Source organism: Drosophila subpulchrella, chromosome X (assembly GCF_014743375.2).
Source record: "Drosophila subpulchrella strain 33 F10 #4 breed RU33 chromosome X, RU_Dsub_v1.1 Primary Assembly, whole genome shotgun sequence".
Lineage (NCBI taxonomy): Eukaryota > Metazoa > Arthropoda > Insecta > Diptera > Drosophilidae > Drosophila > Drosophila subpulchrella.
Window position 1 is genome coordinate 508,084 of NC_050613.1, and position 18,265 is coordinate 526,348.

The following is an 18,265-nucleotide window of genomic DNA, read 5'->3' on the forward strand; positions in this document are numbered from 1 at the left end:
AAATAATAATAAACAGACTCAGACTAGGACACAGAAACTTAACCAATGCCCACTACCTGGACACGGCTAAAAACAATTTGTGCCCACTGTGTAACAACGCACTCATAAATATCCAACATATAATATGTTCTTGCCCCACCCTCTCCTCACAACGCTCTCAATCCTTCCACAACCTTGATCCCATCCTATCTATAGCTAACCCCACAATCGACAACTTCAACATCATCTCAAACTTCCCGATTAAAATTATTAATAAACAAGAAAGGAAGTTAGCTTCGGCAAGCCGAAGCTTATATACCCTTGCAGCTATAATTATTAAATTTAAAAACACAAAAAATTATATTCCCAATAGTATAAGATAATATGTCAAAAAACACCGAAGCTATAATTTGTTTCATATTATTTTCCTACCAATTTTCCGATCGTTCCTATGGCAGCTATATGATATAGTCGTCCGATTTTGATAAAATTAAATTCGAAACTCAGAACTAATTAAAAAATGTTATTTCCAAGCGTAGGAGGTTATATGTTAAAAAACACCGAAGCTATAATTTGTTTCATATTATTTTCCTACCAATTTTGCGATCGTTCCTATGGCAGCTATATGACATAGTCGTCCGATTTTGATAATATTTAATTCGAAATTCAGAACTAATTAAAAAATGTTATTTCCAAGCGTTGGAGGTTATATGTTGAAAAACACCGAAGCTATAATTTTTATACCCGTTACTCGTAGAGTAAAAGGGTATATTAGATTCGTCGGAAAGTATGTAACAGGCAGAAGGAAGCGTTTCCGACCCCATAAAGTATATATATTCTTGATCAGGATCACTAGCCGAGTCGATCTAGCCATGTCCGTCTGTCCGTCTGTCCGTCTGTCCGTCTGTCCGTCTGTCTGTCCGTCCGGATGAACGCTGAGATCTTGGAAACTATAAGAGCTAGGCTATTGAGATTAGGCGTGCAGATTCCTGAGCTTCTTACGCAGCGCAAGTTTGTTTCAGCAGAGTGCCACGCCCACTCTAACGCCCACAAACCGCCCAAAACTGAGGCTCCTACAGTTTTCATGCTAGAATAAAATTTTAACTGAAATGTATTGTTCTCATCAATACCTATCGATTGACCCAAAAAAAAGTTTGCCACGCCCACTTGAACGCCCACAAACCGCCCACAAACTTCAAAAAATCGTAAATATGAACGCAGGTATCTCGGAAAATATCAAAGATAGAGAAATGGGATTTCAGATTTAGATTCCGTAGGCTTGAGCGCAGCGCAAGTGTGTCACGCGAATATGCCACGCCCACTCTAACGCCCACAAACCGCCCAAGCCTGTGGCGCCCACAATATTCATGCTAGATAAAAAATTTTAACTGAAATGTATTGGTCTTGTCAATACCTATCGATTGATCCAAAAAAAACTTTGCCACGCCCACTCTAACGCCCACAACGCTTAAATCTGTCTACCGCCGGTAGGTGGCGCATTTCAACCTCGCTTTGCTGCATATCTCCATTTTCCTTTGGTCCTTTTAGCTGAGTAACGGGTATCTGATAGTCGAGGTACTCGACTATAGCGTTCTTCCTTGTTTTCATATTATTTTTCCACAAATTTTCCGATCGTTCCTATGGCAGCTATATGATATAGTCGTCCGATTTCGATAAAATTTAATTCAAAATTCAAAATTATTTAAAAATTGTTATTTCCAAGCTTAGGAGTTTATATGCTAAAAAACACCAAAGATATAATTTTTTTTCATTTTTTTGTCCGATTATTCCTATGGGAGCTATAAGATATAGTTGTCCGATCCGGCTGGTTCCGACTTATATACTACCTGCAAAAGATATAAGACTTTTGGGAAAGTTTCAGCCCGATAGCTTTAAAACTGAGAGACTAGTTTGCGTAGAAACGGACGGACAGACGGACAGACGGACAGACGTACAGACGGACAGACGGACAGACGGACATGGCTAGATCGACTCGTCTAGTCATGCTGATCAAGAATATATATACTTTATGGGGTCGGAAACGTCTCCTTCACTGCGTTGCAAGGGTATAAATATAATTTAAATTAAATAAAAATAAAATCAAAAATTTATTGAGAAAACAAAATAAAATAATAATAAATGTATATTAGAAATAAGCACAAAAGTAAAACATTGTAAATATCTAACCATGTAGAAAATAAGCTAGATTCAAATAGACGAAAGAAAACAAAATGAAATGATACTAAACCAGAAGAGCTGATGGCCTATAGCTGCTATAGCTCATGCCCATTGTTAGCATTTAGTTTATAGTTACTTGTTAGCATTATACAAATAAATAAATAAATATTACAACTACGATTTCTAAGCTCAATTAAAAAAAAAATATCTTTTAAATGCTGCTTGTTTTTTTTAAGCAAATTATTAAGGCCACAAAAATGGTCTCCGGCCTATTGTGTAGGACAGGGCACTTATATGCGTACTTAAAAAATTTAGAAGCCTCAAGACTTTCAATGTTTTTTAATTCCCAGCCAAGGTCCTCTTACATTTTGAGTATAAGGGAAAGTTTATTTGACTGGCAACTATTTCAACAGTGTCAATTTATTAAAGATGCACGTCCAGCTACTCGTTGGGCGATGGGAGCGGGATGAGGCGGCCTTTGTTGTCACAGTTTAGCCGGAAGGGCGAGAGCATCTCTCTAGTGTCCCGCAGGATAGAGGGGTCCTGCTTGGCGGCGTGATTGACTCCGTACATGATTAACAGGCATACGGTGGCCACGGAAAAGGCAAATGCACTGTGGCTGGAGAGTATTCGGAAAACTAGTGACTCGCTATCCTTGGCATCTCGCATCCAGTGGCAGGCGCTGATAGCCGAGCAAGCGAAGATCGCGCCCAGTACGAGACGCCAGCGAAAAGTGTTCGACTTCTCCGTGGTGACTACTTCAACCAGCCGGCGCTCGAAGGCCCGCAAGTCCTCTGCCTCTGTATCCTCCATTCCGTGACTAGAGGTATCTCCCATGACTTCGATGAGGAGCCCTAGTTCCTGGTTAGCCGATTGCTTCTTGAATAATTAATAATTAACTAAGTCCGAATCATCTGAAGGATTTTTACTATGACACAAAATATCATACGAGCTAAAAATTAAATAAGTACCTCTGCACTGCAGACGAAATCTGTTTGGAGAAAAACACAAAGTCAAACTATGATTTTTAAAGAGAGAGTGCTATGTTTGAAAACTTATTTATAAAATAAAAACATTTGAACGATAGGTACATTTTGAAATAAAATTCTCCACAAATTCTCCTTCAAGGATATAAAGTTATAAGGTATTTATAACTTTATATCCTTGAACAAATAAGTTATTCCGAATAACATCTCTTAAGGTTTAAAAAGGCTTAAAAGTTGAAATTCTGTGGTAGGAACAATCAACGAATAATACGTCTAAGCTGGTAAAAAACTATTTACGATTGCACCTTCAACATACAGAAGCTATTTTGTGACGAGAAATTACTGTACATACGAGCAGTGCTGCCATCACTCGGCTTAAAGAACCGTACAGATCAGAAAAAATCAAGAAAGGAAGTTAGCTTCGGCAAGCCAAAGTTCGTATACCCTTGCAGTTATAATTATTAAATTTAATTCGAAATTCTTAAAAATACAAAAAATTATATTCCCAATAGTATAAGATAATATGTCAAGAAACACCGAAGCTATGATTTGTTTCATATTATTTTTCCACCAATTTTCCGATCGTTCCTATGGCAGCTATATGATATAGTCGTCCGATTTTGATAAAAATTTAATTCGAAATTCAAAACTAATTAATAAAATGTTATTTCCAAGCGTAGAAGGTTATATGTTAAAAAACACCAAAGATATAATTTAAAAAAAATTTTTTCCGTATTTTCCTTTGGGAGCTGTAAGATATAGTTGTCCGAACCGGCTGGTTCGGAAAAAAGACTTTTAGAAAAGTTTCAGCCCGATAGCTTTAGAACTGAAAGACTAGTTTGCGTAGAAACGGACGGACAGACGGACAGACAGACATGGCTAGATCGACTCGTCTAGTGATGCTGATCAAGAATATATATACTTTATGGGGTCGGAAACGTCTTCTTCACTGCGTTGTAAACTTCTGACTGAAATCATAATCTGCAAGGGTATAAAAACATTTACAAACATATGCGTCTACGCATGTTTCTTTGCTTACATTGCAAAAAGTAATGTTTATGTGGTATTTATATTAATCAATAAATATTCTCAAATAAAAATCAATGGACAAGTGGAGAGAATAACTAGAAGAGAGCCAAATAATTTTAATAAATAAGAGTAAGTTCCTAGAACACAAGAGAACAAAATGTGAACAAAATATCTACGGAATCTGAACAGAATCTCTAGTAGATAGGTTGACTGCGACTCCGCGGGCGACAAAAATATTTGTGTCTCAAAATAGTAAATTTATTAGGTCTTATATTAATAATTTCAAATTTATAGATTAAGTTTAGTTTTTATTTCAGTTTCAATTTAAAACTTAAAGTGTGTTTACATCATAATTCATGTGCTTAAGTAAAGGATAGAAAAATTGGTTGACAACTCATATATCGAACAAGAAAAATGTACATTGCATCTTATTATCTTATCTTATCTTGCATATACTTATTTTAGTACAGGGAAAATAGCCTTTAAGGCAAAATCATAGTCAATTTTTTAAGAACCAAGGGTTTTTTCTTTGAGTGAAGAGCCCACGTTTTGATTATAAATACCCATTTACATGTCAAAAATTGTTCAAGTCGGACAATTCATTAAAAAGTTATAAGCAAATAAAGTGTGCCATCTCGGAAACAGCCGTTTAGCTGTATGCATGTCTGACCATTTCTTATATAGTCGACGGCCTTGACTTTTAGATACCCGTTACTTGACTAAGGGGCGTACGGATGCGAAATTTAGCATTTTTGACCAAGTACGGGAATTTGTACTGATTTAGCAAACAAAACCAAAACAAGGAAGAACGCTATAGTCGCTCAGCTTAAGGGACCAAAGGGCGATAGGTATTGATGAGAACAATACATTTCAGTTAAAATTTGTATTCTAGCATCAAAACTGTAGGAGCCATAGTTTTGTGCGGCTTGTATTTGTTCGAGTGGGCGTGGCACCCTGCTGAAACAAACTTGCGCTGCGCTTACTCAGGAATCTGCATGCCAAATCCCAATAGCCTAGCTCTTATAGTTTCCGAGATCTCAGCGTTCATACGGACAGACGGACATGGCTAGATCGACTCGGCTTGTGATCCTGATCACTCCTTATGGGGTCGGAAACGCTTCCTTCTACCTGTTACATACTCTCCGACGAATCAAGTATACCCTTTTACTCTACGAGTAACGGGTATAGACAATACTTTTTGCAATGTAAACAAGTTTGGATAAGTTTGTTAATGTTTTGTTTATTTGTAACTTGCTTTTATTGTGTGTATGTTTGTATTCATAAGTGAAGAAGAGTAAGATATTCGGTTAAGAAAATCCGGAAAATTCATTCATTATATGGTTAGATCTGATTTCTTTGCTTTGGACACTTCATATACTTAGTTTATGCGATGGACATTTCACGCTTTCATTTCATGAAATGGGCTGATTCGTGTGTGCATAAACATCGTTTCACGAATTCGACAACACACGAAAGTTGATTATGAATTCAACCTCAAAGCGTGAAATGGTGACAATCAAACTCCGGAAACTCTATATAATTATCAGAGTTGCCAGATCAATATAAATACATAAATTCACCTCATATTTAAAAATTATTTTTTCATTCAGTGCCAATGGAAACTAGTTTTCATCTTTTATTTTGACGGTAGAAAAAATGTTATACTGGCTTGCACATACTTTATCTTTTATACTAGCAAGACTATTTTTTATGCGAATCGAAGAAAATAGTCCGTTTAATAATCGCTCACACCCTTTTCCACCAGTCCGGCATCTCTGTCAGCTGACATTGATAAAATACATAAATTCGGACGTGTCGCAAAGACAGGAGCAAATTTTATTTCACGCTTTTAAGAAATCATGAAACCCTGAGCATAAACATAGTAATAAATGGCAATCGTTAAAATTAAATACGAAAAGTTAATTGGATTGCCGCTAAGTGGAGAAGCAACCTGTTAAAGAAAATTGGATGGTATCTTAAATGCGTGAATTAAAATTCATGCGTGATCTATGGCTCATAATCTTCGTCAAAGTTCAGCCTTCAAGAAAAAAACATTAAGCTTATTTCGGTTTTATGCGTGTATTTTTAAAGAAGCCATTTATGCCAGCGTTTTTGCATATTTACAAACTTTTTCAACAACAACGAAGAAGTGTAGCTTCTAAACTAATGAATGGAACTCAATGCTGTGTATAAGAAAGTTAGAACGCATTATATTACCTGTAAAATTAGTCTTTGATAACCTAATTCGGTTTATCAGAACTAGAGTTAGAAAATAAAAAAGTTCGAAAAACGTATTTAACACTTTAAAAAAATTGTACCTTGCCGGAAAACCAAGGTTACCTTCATGGCGTATTGCGTCGATTTTTTTTGTAAACTGGTGTAATCAGTGGCGGATCTTAAATGTTGGGCGGGATGTAAAAAAAATTTGATCTGGGGGATCTATCCCCTATGTTCCCCGTAGATCCGCGCAGGATTAAAATCGTTTTAATAACGACGATTTGCTCATAAGCAAAAAAAAATGATCACAGGGGAACTAAGCAAGGGGACATATGGGTAATATTGCAAAGGAGCAAAGCCAATTGGTGAAATGCGGTAAAACCCAACGGGGTCAGGTACCCATGACTGAGCTAAAGGGAAGAAAAGGGAAATGGAGATACCAAGGAGCAAAGCGAGTTATGGGCTTTTGTAACCGTTAGAGTGGGCATGGCAATCTCTTTTTAGATCAATCGATAGGTTACAGTTAATACATTAATTTTTTTTCTAGCATGATAACTGTGTGTAAAAAGTTTCGCTACTCCCTTGGTATTTCGTTTTGCTATTGCTACCGCTCTCACTTTGACGAGAGCCGGATCAGAGCCATAGCAGAACAACGAAAACGGATGTGCTCTGCTCTGCTCGGAGCTTCGACGAGTGGCGAGCTATAGCTATAGCAATAGCAGAAAATTTTATTCTGTGCTCTGCGTAGCCGTGGCCGTAGTCAAAAATTGAGAGCGAGATGAGAGCAGAGCGATCGATCAGATAGATCGGCCGTGCGGCCTTAGGGAAGCGTCATCGTTCTCAGACTAGGTGAACAAATGTCTCGCTCTCCGGGACAGCGCCTTTCGCTGTCGATGTCACCGGCTCTGCTCCTTATCGTGATACATCCATCCTCGCAGGGTGTATCGTGGATTCTGGCTCTTGAGGTCTTGGGCGATCGCAGTTCGGGGACTTGCTAAGCCGTTTGGCTTCTCCAGGACAACGCTTCTTAATGCCTCAACTGGTCGATTGATCGCCCTTCCCGGCTGGTAGTGTGGTTCTCTGGCACTCGAGGTTTCGGTCAGTTGCTGTTCTGGGACTTCGCCGGTAGCCGCTGGGCTTCTTAGGACAACGCCTCTTGAAACCGAAAATCGATCGTTCACTGCAGATTCCAAAGTCCGGTGCATCCGTTATTTCCTTTTGCACACGACACCCTCACTCTGACCTCAAAGTCTCCACTCTCTCTTTCTCCAACCTCTCGTTCTCCAAACTCTCATCTTACAACTTCTCACTCTCAAAACAAAATAAACTCGTTCCTTCTCTCCAGCTGTAATCGTCTTGTATTCAGTAGCCGTTGAGTCGTTGCAATGCTCTCGATGACTCCCTCGACGCTGCCTCGACGCTCCCGCGACGCTCCCTCGTTGCTTCCTTGATGCTCACTCCACGCTCACAGCTATATCCTGGGTTCCACAGCACCGGTTCTCGATCAAGCTTTCATTCTTTCTCTTTGCGCCTGACTTGATGAACTTAAGCTCTCCCGCGCCGATACTTCATGTGTTCCCACTGGGATAACGATTATCGACTATCGATGCCCAGCTTGCTGCTCGTTACTGCGTTTTCCAGCTTTTCGCCGTTCCTCCGTCTGGTCACACAATCCGTGTGCGATCGTCGGCTATCGATACCGATGGAGAGGCGTTGCCACCTGCTCGTTGCATTTTTAACCCTTTGCCGACACTTCCAGTATTTTTTAGTGCCCATCGATCGCCTCTATCGTCCAATGACAATCGAATGCCTACTAATCGAGGAGCCATTTTACCTAGGAAATGGTGCTTTTCAGGCTTTTCTGCCTGTGGTATGTTTCTATTTTGGTATTGACCGTTATTAACTTAGTCTTCATTCCAGAGTTTTTCCGTATTTTCTTCCTGTTACTTGTTGGTGCGATGTGTGTTTTTGTTACGTACGTCCTCCACATAGAAAGATTCTCATAGAGAAACAACGACGAATCTTTAGCCAGGGGAAGGGGTGCATGTGACTAACCAGACTCATACTGGTAACGGCAGAAGAAAATGCAATTCGGCAATTCTCGGGTGTCGCGTGGCCAGAACAACGGCCACGATCGACCTACTGGTAACCATACTCCGGTAGCTGGCAACGGGCAAGACTCCCTAGATAGCAGATATCAAGAAACAGTAATCCTAGGTGGGAACACCTAGTTTATCCGATCCATACCGGCAGCCAAGTAAAAGCTCTAGTCTGGTGTAAAAGACCTTAGACAAATAGAGAAAGGAAGAGAATCCATTTGTGTGTCTTCCTGACGGAAGCCGGCAGCTCCGAGGAAAGACGACTTTCCCTGGGGTAGTCGTCCACGGAGTCTTCTGCCACCAGGACCAGCCACCATATCCAACAGTCCTTGAGGAGGACACAAATCGCTGCTAGAAAGATTCTTATTTGTCGGACCAGTGCCGCCATTGTCATCAAAGAACGTGGAGAGGATCAACAATAAGGACGACATCTGACATACTGTGATGTTTGTAGCCGCAGTACCCGTGGTCCCCATGCTCCTGAAAATTGTTCAGCTGTAGGAGCCATCCGTTCGAAAGCGTAGTGATCAAAAACGTACTTCGGAGAAAGTCGTGGTGCAATATAAATGTGTTAGTCGAGCCGACTAAAGCTAAAGTGAATTCATGCATAACCAAAGACCAATATCCTCAAGAAATACATTTGGAGATCAAGTAAAAACAAGAAAGGAAGTTAACTTCGGCAAGCCGAAGCTTGTATACCCTTGCAGCTATAATTACTAAATTTAAAAACACAAAATATGATATTCCCAATAAGGTAATATGTCAAAAAACACCGATGCTATAATTTGTTTCATATTATTTTCCTACCAATTTTCCGATCGTTCCAATGGCAGCTATATTATATAGTCGTCCGATTTTGATAAAATTAAATTCGAAATTCAGAACTAATTGAAAAATGTTATTTCCAAGCGTAGGAGGTTATATGTTAAAAGACACCGATGCTATAATTTGTTTCATATTATTTTCCCACCAATTTTCCGATCGTTCCTATGGCAGCTTTATGATATAGTCGTCCGATTTTGATAAAATTAAATTCGAAATTCAGAACTAATTAAAAATGTTATTTCCAAGCGTTGGAGGTTATATGCTAAAAAACACCAAAGATATAATTTTTTAAAATTTTTTTTCCGATTATTCCTATGGGAGCTATAAGATATAGTTGTCCGATCCGGCTGGTTCCGACTTATATACTACCTGCAAAAGATATAAAACTTTTGGGAACGTTTCAGCCCGATAGCTTTAAAACTGAGAGACTAGTTTGCGTAGAAACGGACGGACAGACGGACAGACGGACATGGCTAGATCGACTCATCTAGTCATGCTGATCAAGAATATATTTACTTTATGGGGTCGGAAACGTCTCCTTCACTGCGTTGCAAGCTTCTGACTGAAATCAATATACCCTCTGCAAGGGTATAATTAAAAAAAAACATTGGAGGCATTCAAACATGCACTGAAATACACTTAAACCAACCGAATCGATAGACAAAGTGCGAATCATGATGAACAGCCGTTGAAGAAGTCGCATGCCTCAGGCATAATATATCTATATATTGTAGTAGGACATATACTGATATGGCCCACTGTACGACATATGATGTAATATATTAATACGACACCCACTGTACGATAGAATAAGCGGAAAACCTAGTTAAAGTTAACTGTAAACGTTATATTGTCATCCCTTTCTACCGAGTACTGCAGCATAAGAGATCGCAGATACGTATACCTGCCTCGCTCACACAGATGAGCGAGAAGAAGGAAGAGGGAGAATCGTTGCGGCACTCTGTGTTATGCGTTCAAGGAAAGCGGTTGTAAAATATAAAATAAAGAAGTTAAACCGAAACTATCGCAGGAGTACATTTATTGCCTATTACAATATCAGAAGTGGTTCTTACTCAAAATGCCTGACATAGATCTAAATCAATTCACGGTCGTTCAGTTAAAAAACTGGTTAAATGTGCTCGGGCTGCAAACCTCAGGCTCGAAAGCAGAGTTGATGGCGCGTCTGCAGACCCTATCATCAGAGGCAAGTGGTGATCCACCAAATGGAGCTTCATTTAACAGCCAGCAGCCGCCAGATACCGAATTAGAGGGAGCCGCATCATGGCCGCTGCAACAACATTTGGAAGGAGCACAGGAAGCTCTGTTCGAATCTGGTACGATGACGTCACAGGAACGCACGGAGAACGTTTCTCTGGTAGATGTCGAAAGGGTGAAGCTGCAGAAAATTCTCGACGAAGTCGACGCAAACAAGGCCATATTGCAACAGCTTCAAACGGAGATCGCTGACGTCACCAGGAACAAGCCAAATCATGCTCAGCAAGTACATGACGTCATCGAAAGCAACATCGAAACTTCTGTCAACCTTAAAAGTTTCGCGTGCATCGACGCTGTTAACGCTAACAGCCCCAGGGTTAACAGCGCCAGGGATAACTTCGATATCAATGATTTTAGTGTTGGAAAGCACGCCACAGACAGTGCTGATCATTGCCAGTTTACAAATGTAAACAATTTGTTAGAATCTCCCGCAACAACACTCGCACTGTCAAAGGAAGTGACAATGGACTATGACGGCAACTCGTGTGCCCGCAACTGGGTCACACAACTGCAAAACATTGCGCGGGTGTACAACTTGGACTCGTTTGGTGTGCGTATGCTCCTTATTGCCAAACTAAAGGGAAAGGCCCAAATTTGGCTGCACTTGCGTGCACGCAACACGCATTTTGGAGCTAACCGACCGCCTTTGTGAACAGCTGATCCTAGCATTTGCAACCAAGATGTCAAAGGGGGAGCTGAGGAACGCGTTCCAAAGTCGTCAGTGGCGTTCAGGAGAAAGGTTCGCTTCTTATTTCGAGGAGAAAATTATGCTAGCCAAGGACATAAACATCGACAAGGAGGAGCTCCTCGAAAACATCATTGAAGGAATTCCAGCACCAGGGCTGCGCGATCAAGCCCGTATACAATGTTTCGCCGAACCTGGGCAGATTTTGAAAGCCTTCTCTGGAATCCGTTCACCTGAACGAAAGCAGGAAGTAAATTCTTCGCAGCGCTCTTCCGGAAAGATTGCAGACACAAAGGACTCCGTTGCGCCAATTGCAACTCAAAGGGCCACTACGCCAAGGACTGCCAGAAAGCGAAACGAGAGCCCGGAACGTGCTACGCATGTGGCAAATTTGGACACTTTGTGGGTCAATGCCCTGAGCGTAAAAGCGCAAATACAAATAAATACGTAAGATATATACAAATATTTTTTTACAACAGTCCTTAAACCCCATTAACTGCAGCATGCCTCATAGACACTGGCAGCCCAATATCATTAGCCAAAACAGGTGTTATATCCTCTAAAATTAAGATGGAGTTCGTCTCTGAAAACTACTTTGGGTTGAATAAAAGCCAACAGAAAATTTATGGCAGATTACTTTGTTATATAATTGAAAATCGATTGAAATGTTATTTTTACCTTTATATTGTGCCCAATGAGTCTATGAGCCATTAGGTTCTTCTTGGGAGGAATTTTATGGACGCTTGCAATTTAGAATTAGATTTAAGCACCTTAAAAATGATTACGAATGAGCCTGCGAATGCCGATTGTAATAGAAATATATGCAAAGCCTTGGAATTTAAACTAACACATAATTTAGATGTTAGCAAGAAAACGGAAAGTTCTATCGATATTCTGAAGGATTCAGTTATTGAATTAGTTAGTAATACAGTTAGTGATACAGTTAGTAATAGTTAGTGATACAGTTAGTGATACAGTTAGAGAAACAGTTAGTGATACAGTTAGAGAAACAGTTAGTGATACAGTTAGTGAAACAGTTAGAGAAACAGTTAGTGATACAGTTAGTGAAACAGTTAGAGAAACAGTTAGTGATACAGTTAGGGAAACAGTTAGTGATACAGTTAGCGAAACAGTTAGTAATACAGTTAGCGAAACAGTTAGTGATACAGTTAGCGAAACAGTTAGTAATACAGTTGGCGAAACAGTTTGTGATAAAGTTAGCGAACCAATTAGGGATAAAGCTAGAGAAACAGTAAAGGATTCAGTTAGTGATAGAGTTAGAGAAGCAATTGGTAATACATTTAGTAATTCGATTAATAATTTATTAAGCAAAGCAGTTGATGATACAGTTATACAAGAAATTGGTGATACACGTAGTGAAAAAGTTAGTTTTATAGACTGTGGAACAATAAGTGTTTCGATCGGGGATACAGACAACCCTATAGTTAGTAAGGCAACCGGTCCGGCTGCCATCGACAAAGTTAGTGAAAGCAATATGTCTATAACGATTCGTGAAATGCTGAGCATAAACTATATGGATGACGAAGACACTGATTAAATATGCGGTACAATTGATAATCAAGATCTTTTACCTCAATTAAAAGAGATGATTGAACACAATTACATTAGGGTAGAAAAACCAAAGGAACCGGTTATTAAAAGTGAGATAAAACTTAATTTAGAAAACTGGAAACCGTTTAGTTGTGCTCCGCGGCGGCTTGAATATGCGGAAAAAGAAAAACTGCACAAACTTTTGGACAATTACTTAGAAAACGGGATCATTCAACCAAGCCAGTCTAAATATGCTTCTCCTATAGTTTTAGTGAAAAAAAAACCGGAGACATACGACTTTGCATAGATTTTAGAATACTTAACAAGGTTTTAATCAAAGACAATTACCCTATATCGCTTATCGATGACCTGTTAGACAAGTTAGCTAATAAAAAAGTATTTTCAAAACTTGATCTAAAAAACGGTTACTTTCACGTTTTTGTCAATAAAGAATCAATTAAGTATATTTTTTTTGTAACACCGTTAGGCCAATTTGAATTCCTTAGAATGCCAATGGGTCTAAAAAAGGGCTTCAGCAGTTTTTCAAAGGTTTTTAAATAAAATCTTCGATGACCTTATTAGAAAGAATCAAGTAATTGTGTACATGGACGACATCCTGATCGCCAGCAAAGATGTTAATGAACATTTTCAGATTTTAAAGGAGGTGTTTCTCAGACTTGCTAAGAATAAGTTGGAACTACGTATGGATAAATGTTAGTTCCTACAACAAAGTATTAAATATTTGGGTTTCATTATAAGCGGCGAGGGCATCAAAGCTGATGATAAAGGCATAGAGGCAATCCAAAATTTTCCGATACCAGACAAAACGCAACATGTTCAAAGTTGTATGGGCTTATGTTCTTATTTCCGTAGATTCATTAAAGATTTTTCGACTCTAGCCAAACCTTTATATGATCTCTTGAGAAAAGACGAGAAATTCCATTTTGGAGAAAAGGAAATGAGCTGCTTTATGATGCTTAAAAATAAATTAGTTGAAGCACCGGTGTTAGCCTTATTAAACCATTTTTTATTTTTCCAATCGCACAAGCATTGCGGAATCGAAATACCATAGTTTTGAGCTTGAAACGATGGCCATTATCCACGATTGCGTAGACTTAGGATATATTTATTTGGTAGACATTTCAAGATTATAACTGACTGTAACTCTCTCACGTTAACACTTAATAAAATCGAACTGAATCCGCGTATAGCTAGATGGGCATTAGAGCTAAAAAATGACGACTACGATCTTTTTTTTTTTTTTTTTTTAAATGCTTTGCTATTTATTTATTGTATCTTCTCCCTTTGGATAGTAACAATAAGTGTATCAAATCTTAGACTAATTAATCTATCTCACAGTCATATGACTGCTGTTGTGCTAAAAGGGGCCCGAAAGTTATAGCTGGCTTGGCAGGTCGTTGCGTTGTAGACGGGATCGGCTGGAAACCCAAGTCAAGCCTCTTGCGAGGCGATTGAGTACACAGAGAGTTTTTCGTTGTGGGATGCTTTTTGTTTGTCTATTTCATCTTTTACGGTAAGAATACTTAGGTCCCTGTGGATGTTTTGGTTGCGAATATACCATGGTGCCCCAGTGATAGTTCGCAGGATTTTCGATTAAACGCGCTGTATAATGTCTATGTTGCTTCTGCTGGCGTTTCCCCATAGCTGGAAGCCGTATGTCCAGATGGGCTTCAGAGTGGACTTGTAGAGCAAAACCTTGTAGTCCAGACGTAGGGGCGAACGAGCGTTAAGAATCCGGTGGAGGCTGCTGGCCTTTAGTTTTAGATGTACTTTCTTGCGTTCGATGTGTCTTCTCCAGGTTAGTCGTCTGTCAAGGTGGACTCCGAGATACGTTACATCGTTGACTTGGGAAATCTGCGTATTATTCAATAATAGTGGAGGGCATGTTTGCCTGCTGAGAGTAAACGTTATGTGTTTACATTTTTGTTTATTTATTTTAATCCGCCAATCAGATAGCCACCTCTCTACTACGAGAAGGTGGTTTGCTAGCTGTGTTGTGGCTCGGCCTGGGCACCTCGAGCGACTTAAAATTGGGGTGTCGTCAGCGAACGTAGATGTTGTTAGCTGCTCGTTCGTGGGAATATCCGCTGTGTATAGGAGGAACAGAGTAGGCCCTAGCGCGCTTTCTTGCGGGACTCCGGCTTTGATAATGTAGTCGTCGGATGTTGTTGTGTTGCACCTTACTGCGAAGGTCCTGTTGTTCAGATACCACTCAAGAAGCTTGTGAGTGTAATCAGGCAAGTGTGTTTTGATCTTGTGCATGAGGCCATCTAGCCATACTCGATCAAGGGATTGAGATACATCGAGGAATATTGCGCTGCAGTATTCCCGATGCTCAAAGGCTGTGCGTATTTCTGATGTTATTCTGTTAACTTGTTCGATTGTTCCATGGTTTTGACGAAATCCAAATTGATGGGCAGGGATAACATTGTGTGCTCCTAGATATGGTGTTATGCGAGTTAGAAGGCATTTTTCGAACAGCTTAGACAGACACGATAATAAACTAATTGGTCTGTAGGATGACGGAATTGTGTGGTCTTTTCCGGGCTTCGGTATCATAATGATAATAGATTTTTTCCATTTTTTCGGATAGTAGCCGAGAGCTTACAAATAACCTCAATGGCAGAGTTTGGAAGTTCAATTAACATTTTTGGGGTTATTTGGTCACCGCCCCGGGGCCTTTTTCGGTTTCAGTTCCCCAATGACTTTCGCGATCTCCTTTGGCTGAAACAATGGTGGTAGGGAAATAGATTCAGATTCGATTTGTGGTAGGAAAAATGAACCAGTGGCAGGGTTCGGCTGGAAGACGTTTCTGAGATGTAAAGCAAAAGTTTCTCTATCTTCGTCGCTGCGGACCCAGATGCCAGATGAATTTCTTATCGGAGTGACTGTTTCGATTGGAGAGCTCAGATTTGGGTGAGAACTCCACAGAGGATGTTTTGTACTGGTTGGCGAAAGTTTTTTAATGTACTGCAGCTGTGCATTTTCTGTTTCTTGCTTTAGAGCTCGATTTAGTGTGCGAGTGGCTTCCTTAAGACGTTGTTTTGATGACGGCGATCTGTTGGTTTGCCAGGCACGTCGCAGGCGCCTCTTTTCTAGGACTAACCGTTAAATTTGCAGATTAGTTTTAAAGTGGTTGGTTTGCACGTCCCTGCCTTGTGGTGTTGAGATAGTGGCTGCCTCCACGAATACTTCTTCAAGAGCATCGGTAGAGCAGTCGATGTCCGCTTCGATGTTGAAGTGAGGGGTTAATTTGATGTGTGAGCTTACATACTTTTTATACCCGTTACTCGTAGAGTAAAAGGGTATACTAGATTCGTCGGAATGTATGTAACAGGCAGAAGGAAGCGTTTCCGACCCCATAAAGTATATATATTCTTGATCAGGATCACTAGCCGAGTCGATCTAGCAATGTCCGTCTGTCCGTCTGTCCGTATGAACGCTGAGATCTCGGAAACTATAAGAGCTACAATACTGGGATTAGGCATGCAGATTCCTGAGATTCCTGCGCAGCGCAAGTTTATTTCAGAAGAGTGCCACGCCCACTCTAACGCCCACAAACCCCCCAAAACTGTGGCTCCTACAGTTTTGATGCTAGAACAAATATTTTAAATGAAATGTGTTGTTCTCATCAATACCTACCGATTGATCTAAAAAAAAGTTTGCCACGCACACTTTAACGCCCACAAACCACCCACAAACTTCAAAAAATCGTAAATATGAACGCGGATATCTCGGAAAATATCAAAGATAGAGAAACGGGATTTAAGATTTAGGTTCCCTAGGCTTGAGCGCAGCTCATGTTTTTTACGCGAATATGCCACACCCACTCTAACGCCCACAAACCGCCCAAATCTGTGGCGCCCACAATTTTCATGCTCGATACAAAATTTTAACTGAAATGTATTGGTCTTGTTAATACCTATCGATTGATCTAAAAAAAAGTTTGCCACGCCCACTCTAACGCCCACAAACCGCCCAAGCCTGTGGCGCCCACAATTTTCGTGCTAGATAAAAAATTTTAACTGAAATGTATTGGTCTCGTCAATACCTATCGATTGATGATGAAAAAAAACTTTGCCACGCCCACTCTAACGCCCACAACGCTTAAATCTGTCTACCGCCGGTAGGTGGCGCATTTGCTGCTTGCATATCTCCATTTTCCTTTGGTCCCTTTAGCTGAGTAACGGGTATCTGATAGTCGAGGTACTCGACTATAGCGTTCTTCCTTGTTATATTTTAACCAGTTGGTTCTGTGCGACGTCAGCCTGAGGGGGTGATCTGTGGTTTTTGTGCTTTGAAGAAGAGTTATTAGCACTGGCGAATGGTCTGATGACAGGTCCGAAAGCGCTTTGGCGCTTATTATATTGCGGGGAATGTTTTTTGTCACCGCAAAGTCTATTAGGTCTGGAATTTTCCTGGGGTCTGTTGGCCAGTATGTGGGGCTGCCAGGGGAAACATAGTCTAATTTGTTGTTCGGTTTTATGATTGCATTGTATAATTGCCTTCCTTTGGGAGTCAGAAGGCGTGATCCCCAGTGCGTGTGTTTGGCATTATACTCCCCTGCAGCTATAAAGCGGTCTCCAAGCAAGTTGTAGAAGTCCATGAATTGTCCTTCAGAAATTGTAAAGTGAGGCGGGCAGTAGACAGCGGCTACGGTGATGTTTCCGTTGTCTGACTGCACTTTGATAGACGTGGCTTGCAAGTAATTAGTTGAAAACCTTTGGTGAAAGTGGTGCTTGATGCGTTCCCTGATTAGGATGCCGGTTCCGCCGTGGGCTTTACCATCTGGATGGTCTGTGCGGTAGAAAGTGTAGCCTCTTATTTGGAAGTTGTATTTGTTTGTGAGGTGCGTGTCTACCAGTAGCATAATGTCGATATGGTTTTCATTCAGGAACTGTGTTACTTCAAGGTTGTACCGTGAAACACCATTGGCGTTCCACATTGTTATTCGTAGATTTGCCATCTGATTATTTGGACTGCTTAGCTACAAGTAGCTGTATCACCATGTTCTGGTTTGAATGACATGAATGACATGAGTTCCATCATACTTTGTTGCACTTGTTGTTGCACTTTGTTGCGACTGTACTTGGATCTGCTGAGCGTTTCCTAGATTAGACTGGAGTGGGTTTTCCGTCCCCGATCGAAGGGCATCGGCGTATGAGAATTCCTTCTGGGTATTTAGTTGACCAAATGATGATCTTGCAGCCGTGCCGAAAAATACTTCCGGCGTCGTACGCGAGTAAGTGTACGCATTTTGGGTATTCTGATGGCGCGTTGCTATCACTTTTCGCATGCGGTCCTTCATCTCCTTGTAGATCGGATAGCCCCTGTAGTTTGCCGTGGGGTTACCTTGGCAATTGACGCATTTTTTCTTTTTGGGGTCTTCTTTGTTGGCAGGGCAGTTTGCCGAATTGTGG

At 40.4% G+C, this 18,265-nt stretch overlaps 1 protein-coding gene across 1 annotated transcript; it reads right to left on the bottom strand.

Moving 5' to 3' along the window:
* Positions 1 to 2,540: 2,540 nt before the first annotated feature.
* On the bottom strand, positions 2,541 to 3,202 carry LOC119557373 (nuclear envelope phosphatase-regulatory subunit 1 homolog). Its single transcript, XM_037870117.1, has 2 exons — positions 3,129 to 3,202; positions 2,541 to 3,071 (listed from the first exon to the last, which is right to left on the bottom strand). Exon 2 carries the CDS (start codon positions 2,992 to 2,994, stop codon positions 2,599 to 2,601), a length of 396 nt encoding a protein of 131 aa, XP_037726045.1. The 5' UTR covers positions 2,995 to 3,071; positions 3,129 to 3,202; the 3' UTR covers positions 2,541 to 2,598.
* Positions 3,203 to 18,265: the final 15,063 nt, after the last annotated feature.

Excerpts from the sequence above, each read along its gene's own strand:
- LOC119557373 (XM_037870117.1), bottom strand. The coding sequence starts at position 2,994 with ATGGGAGATACCTCTAGTCACGGAATGGAGGATACAGAGGCAGAGGAC.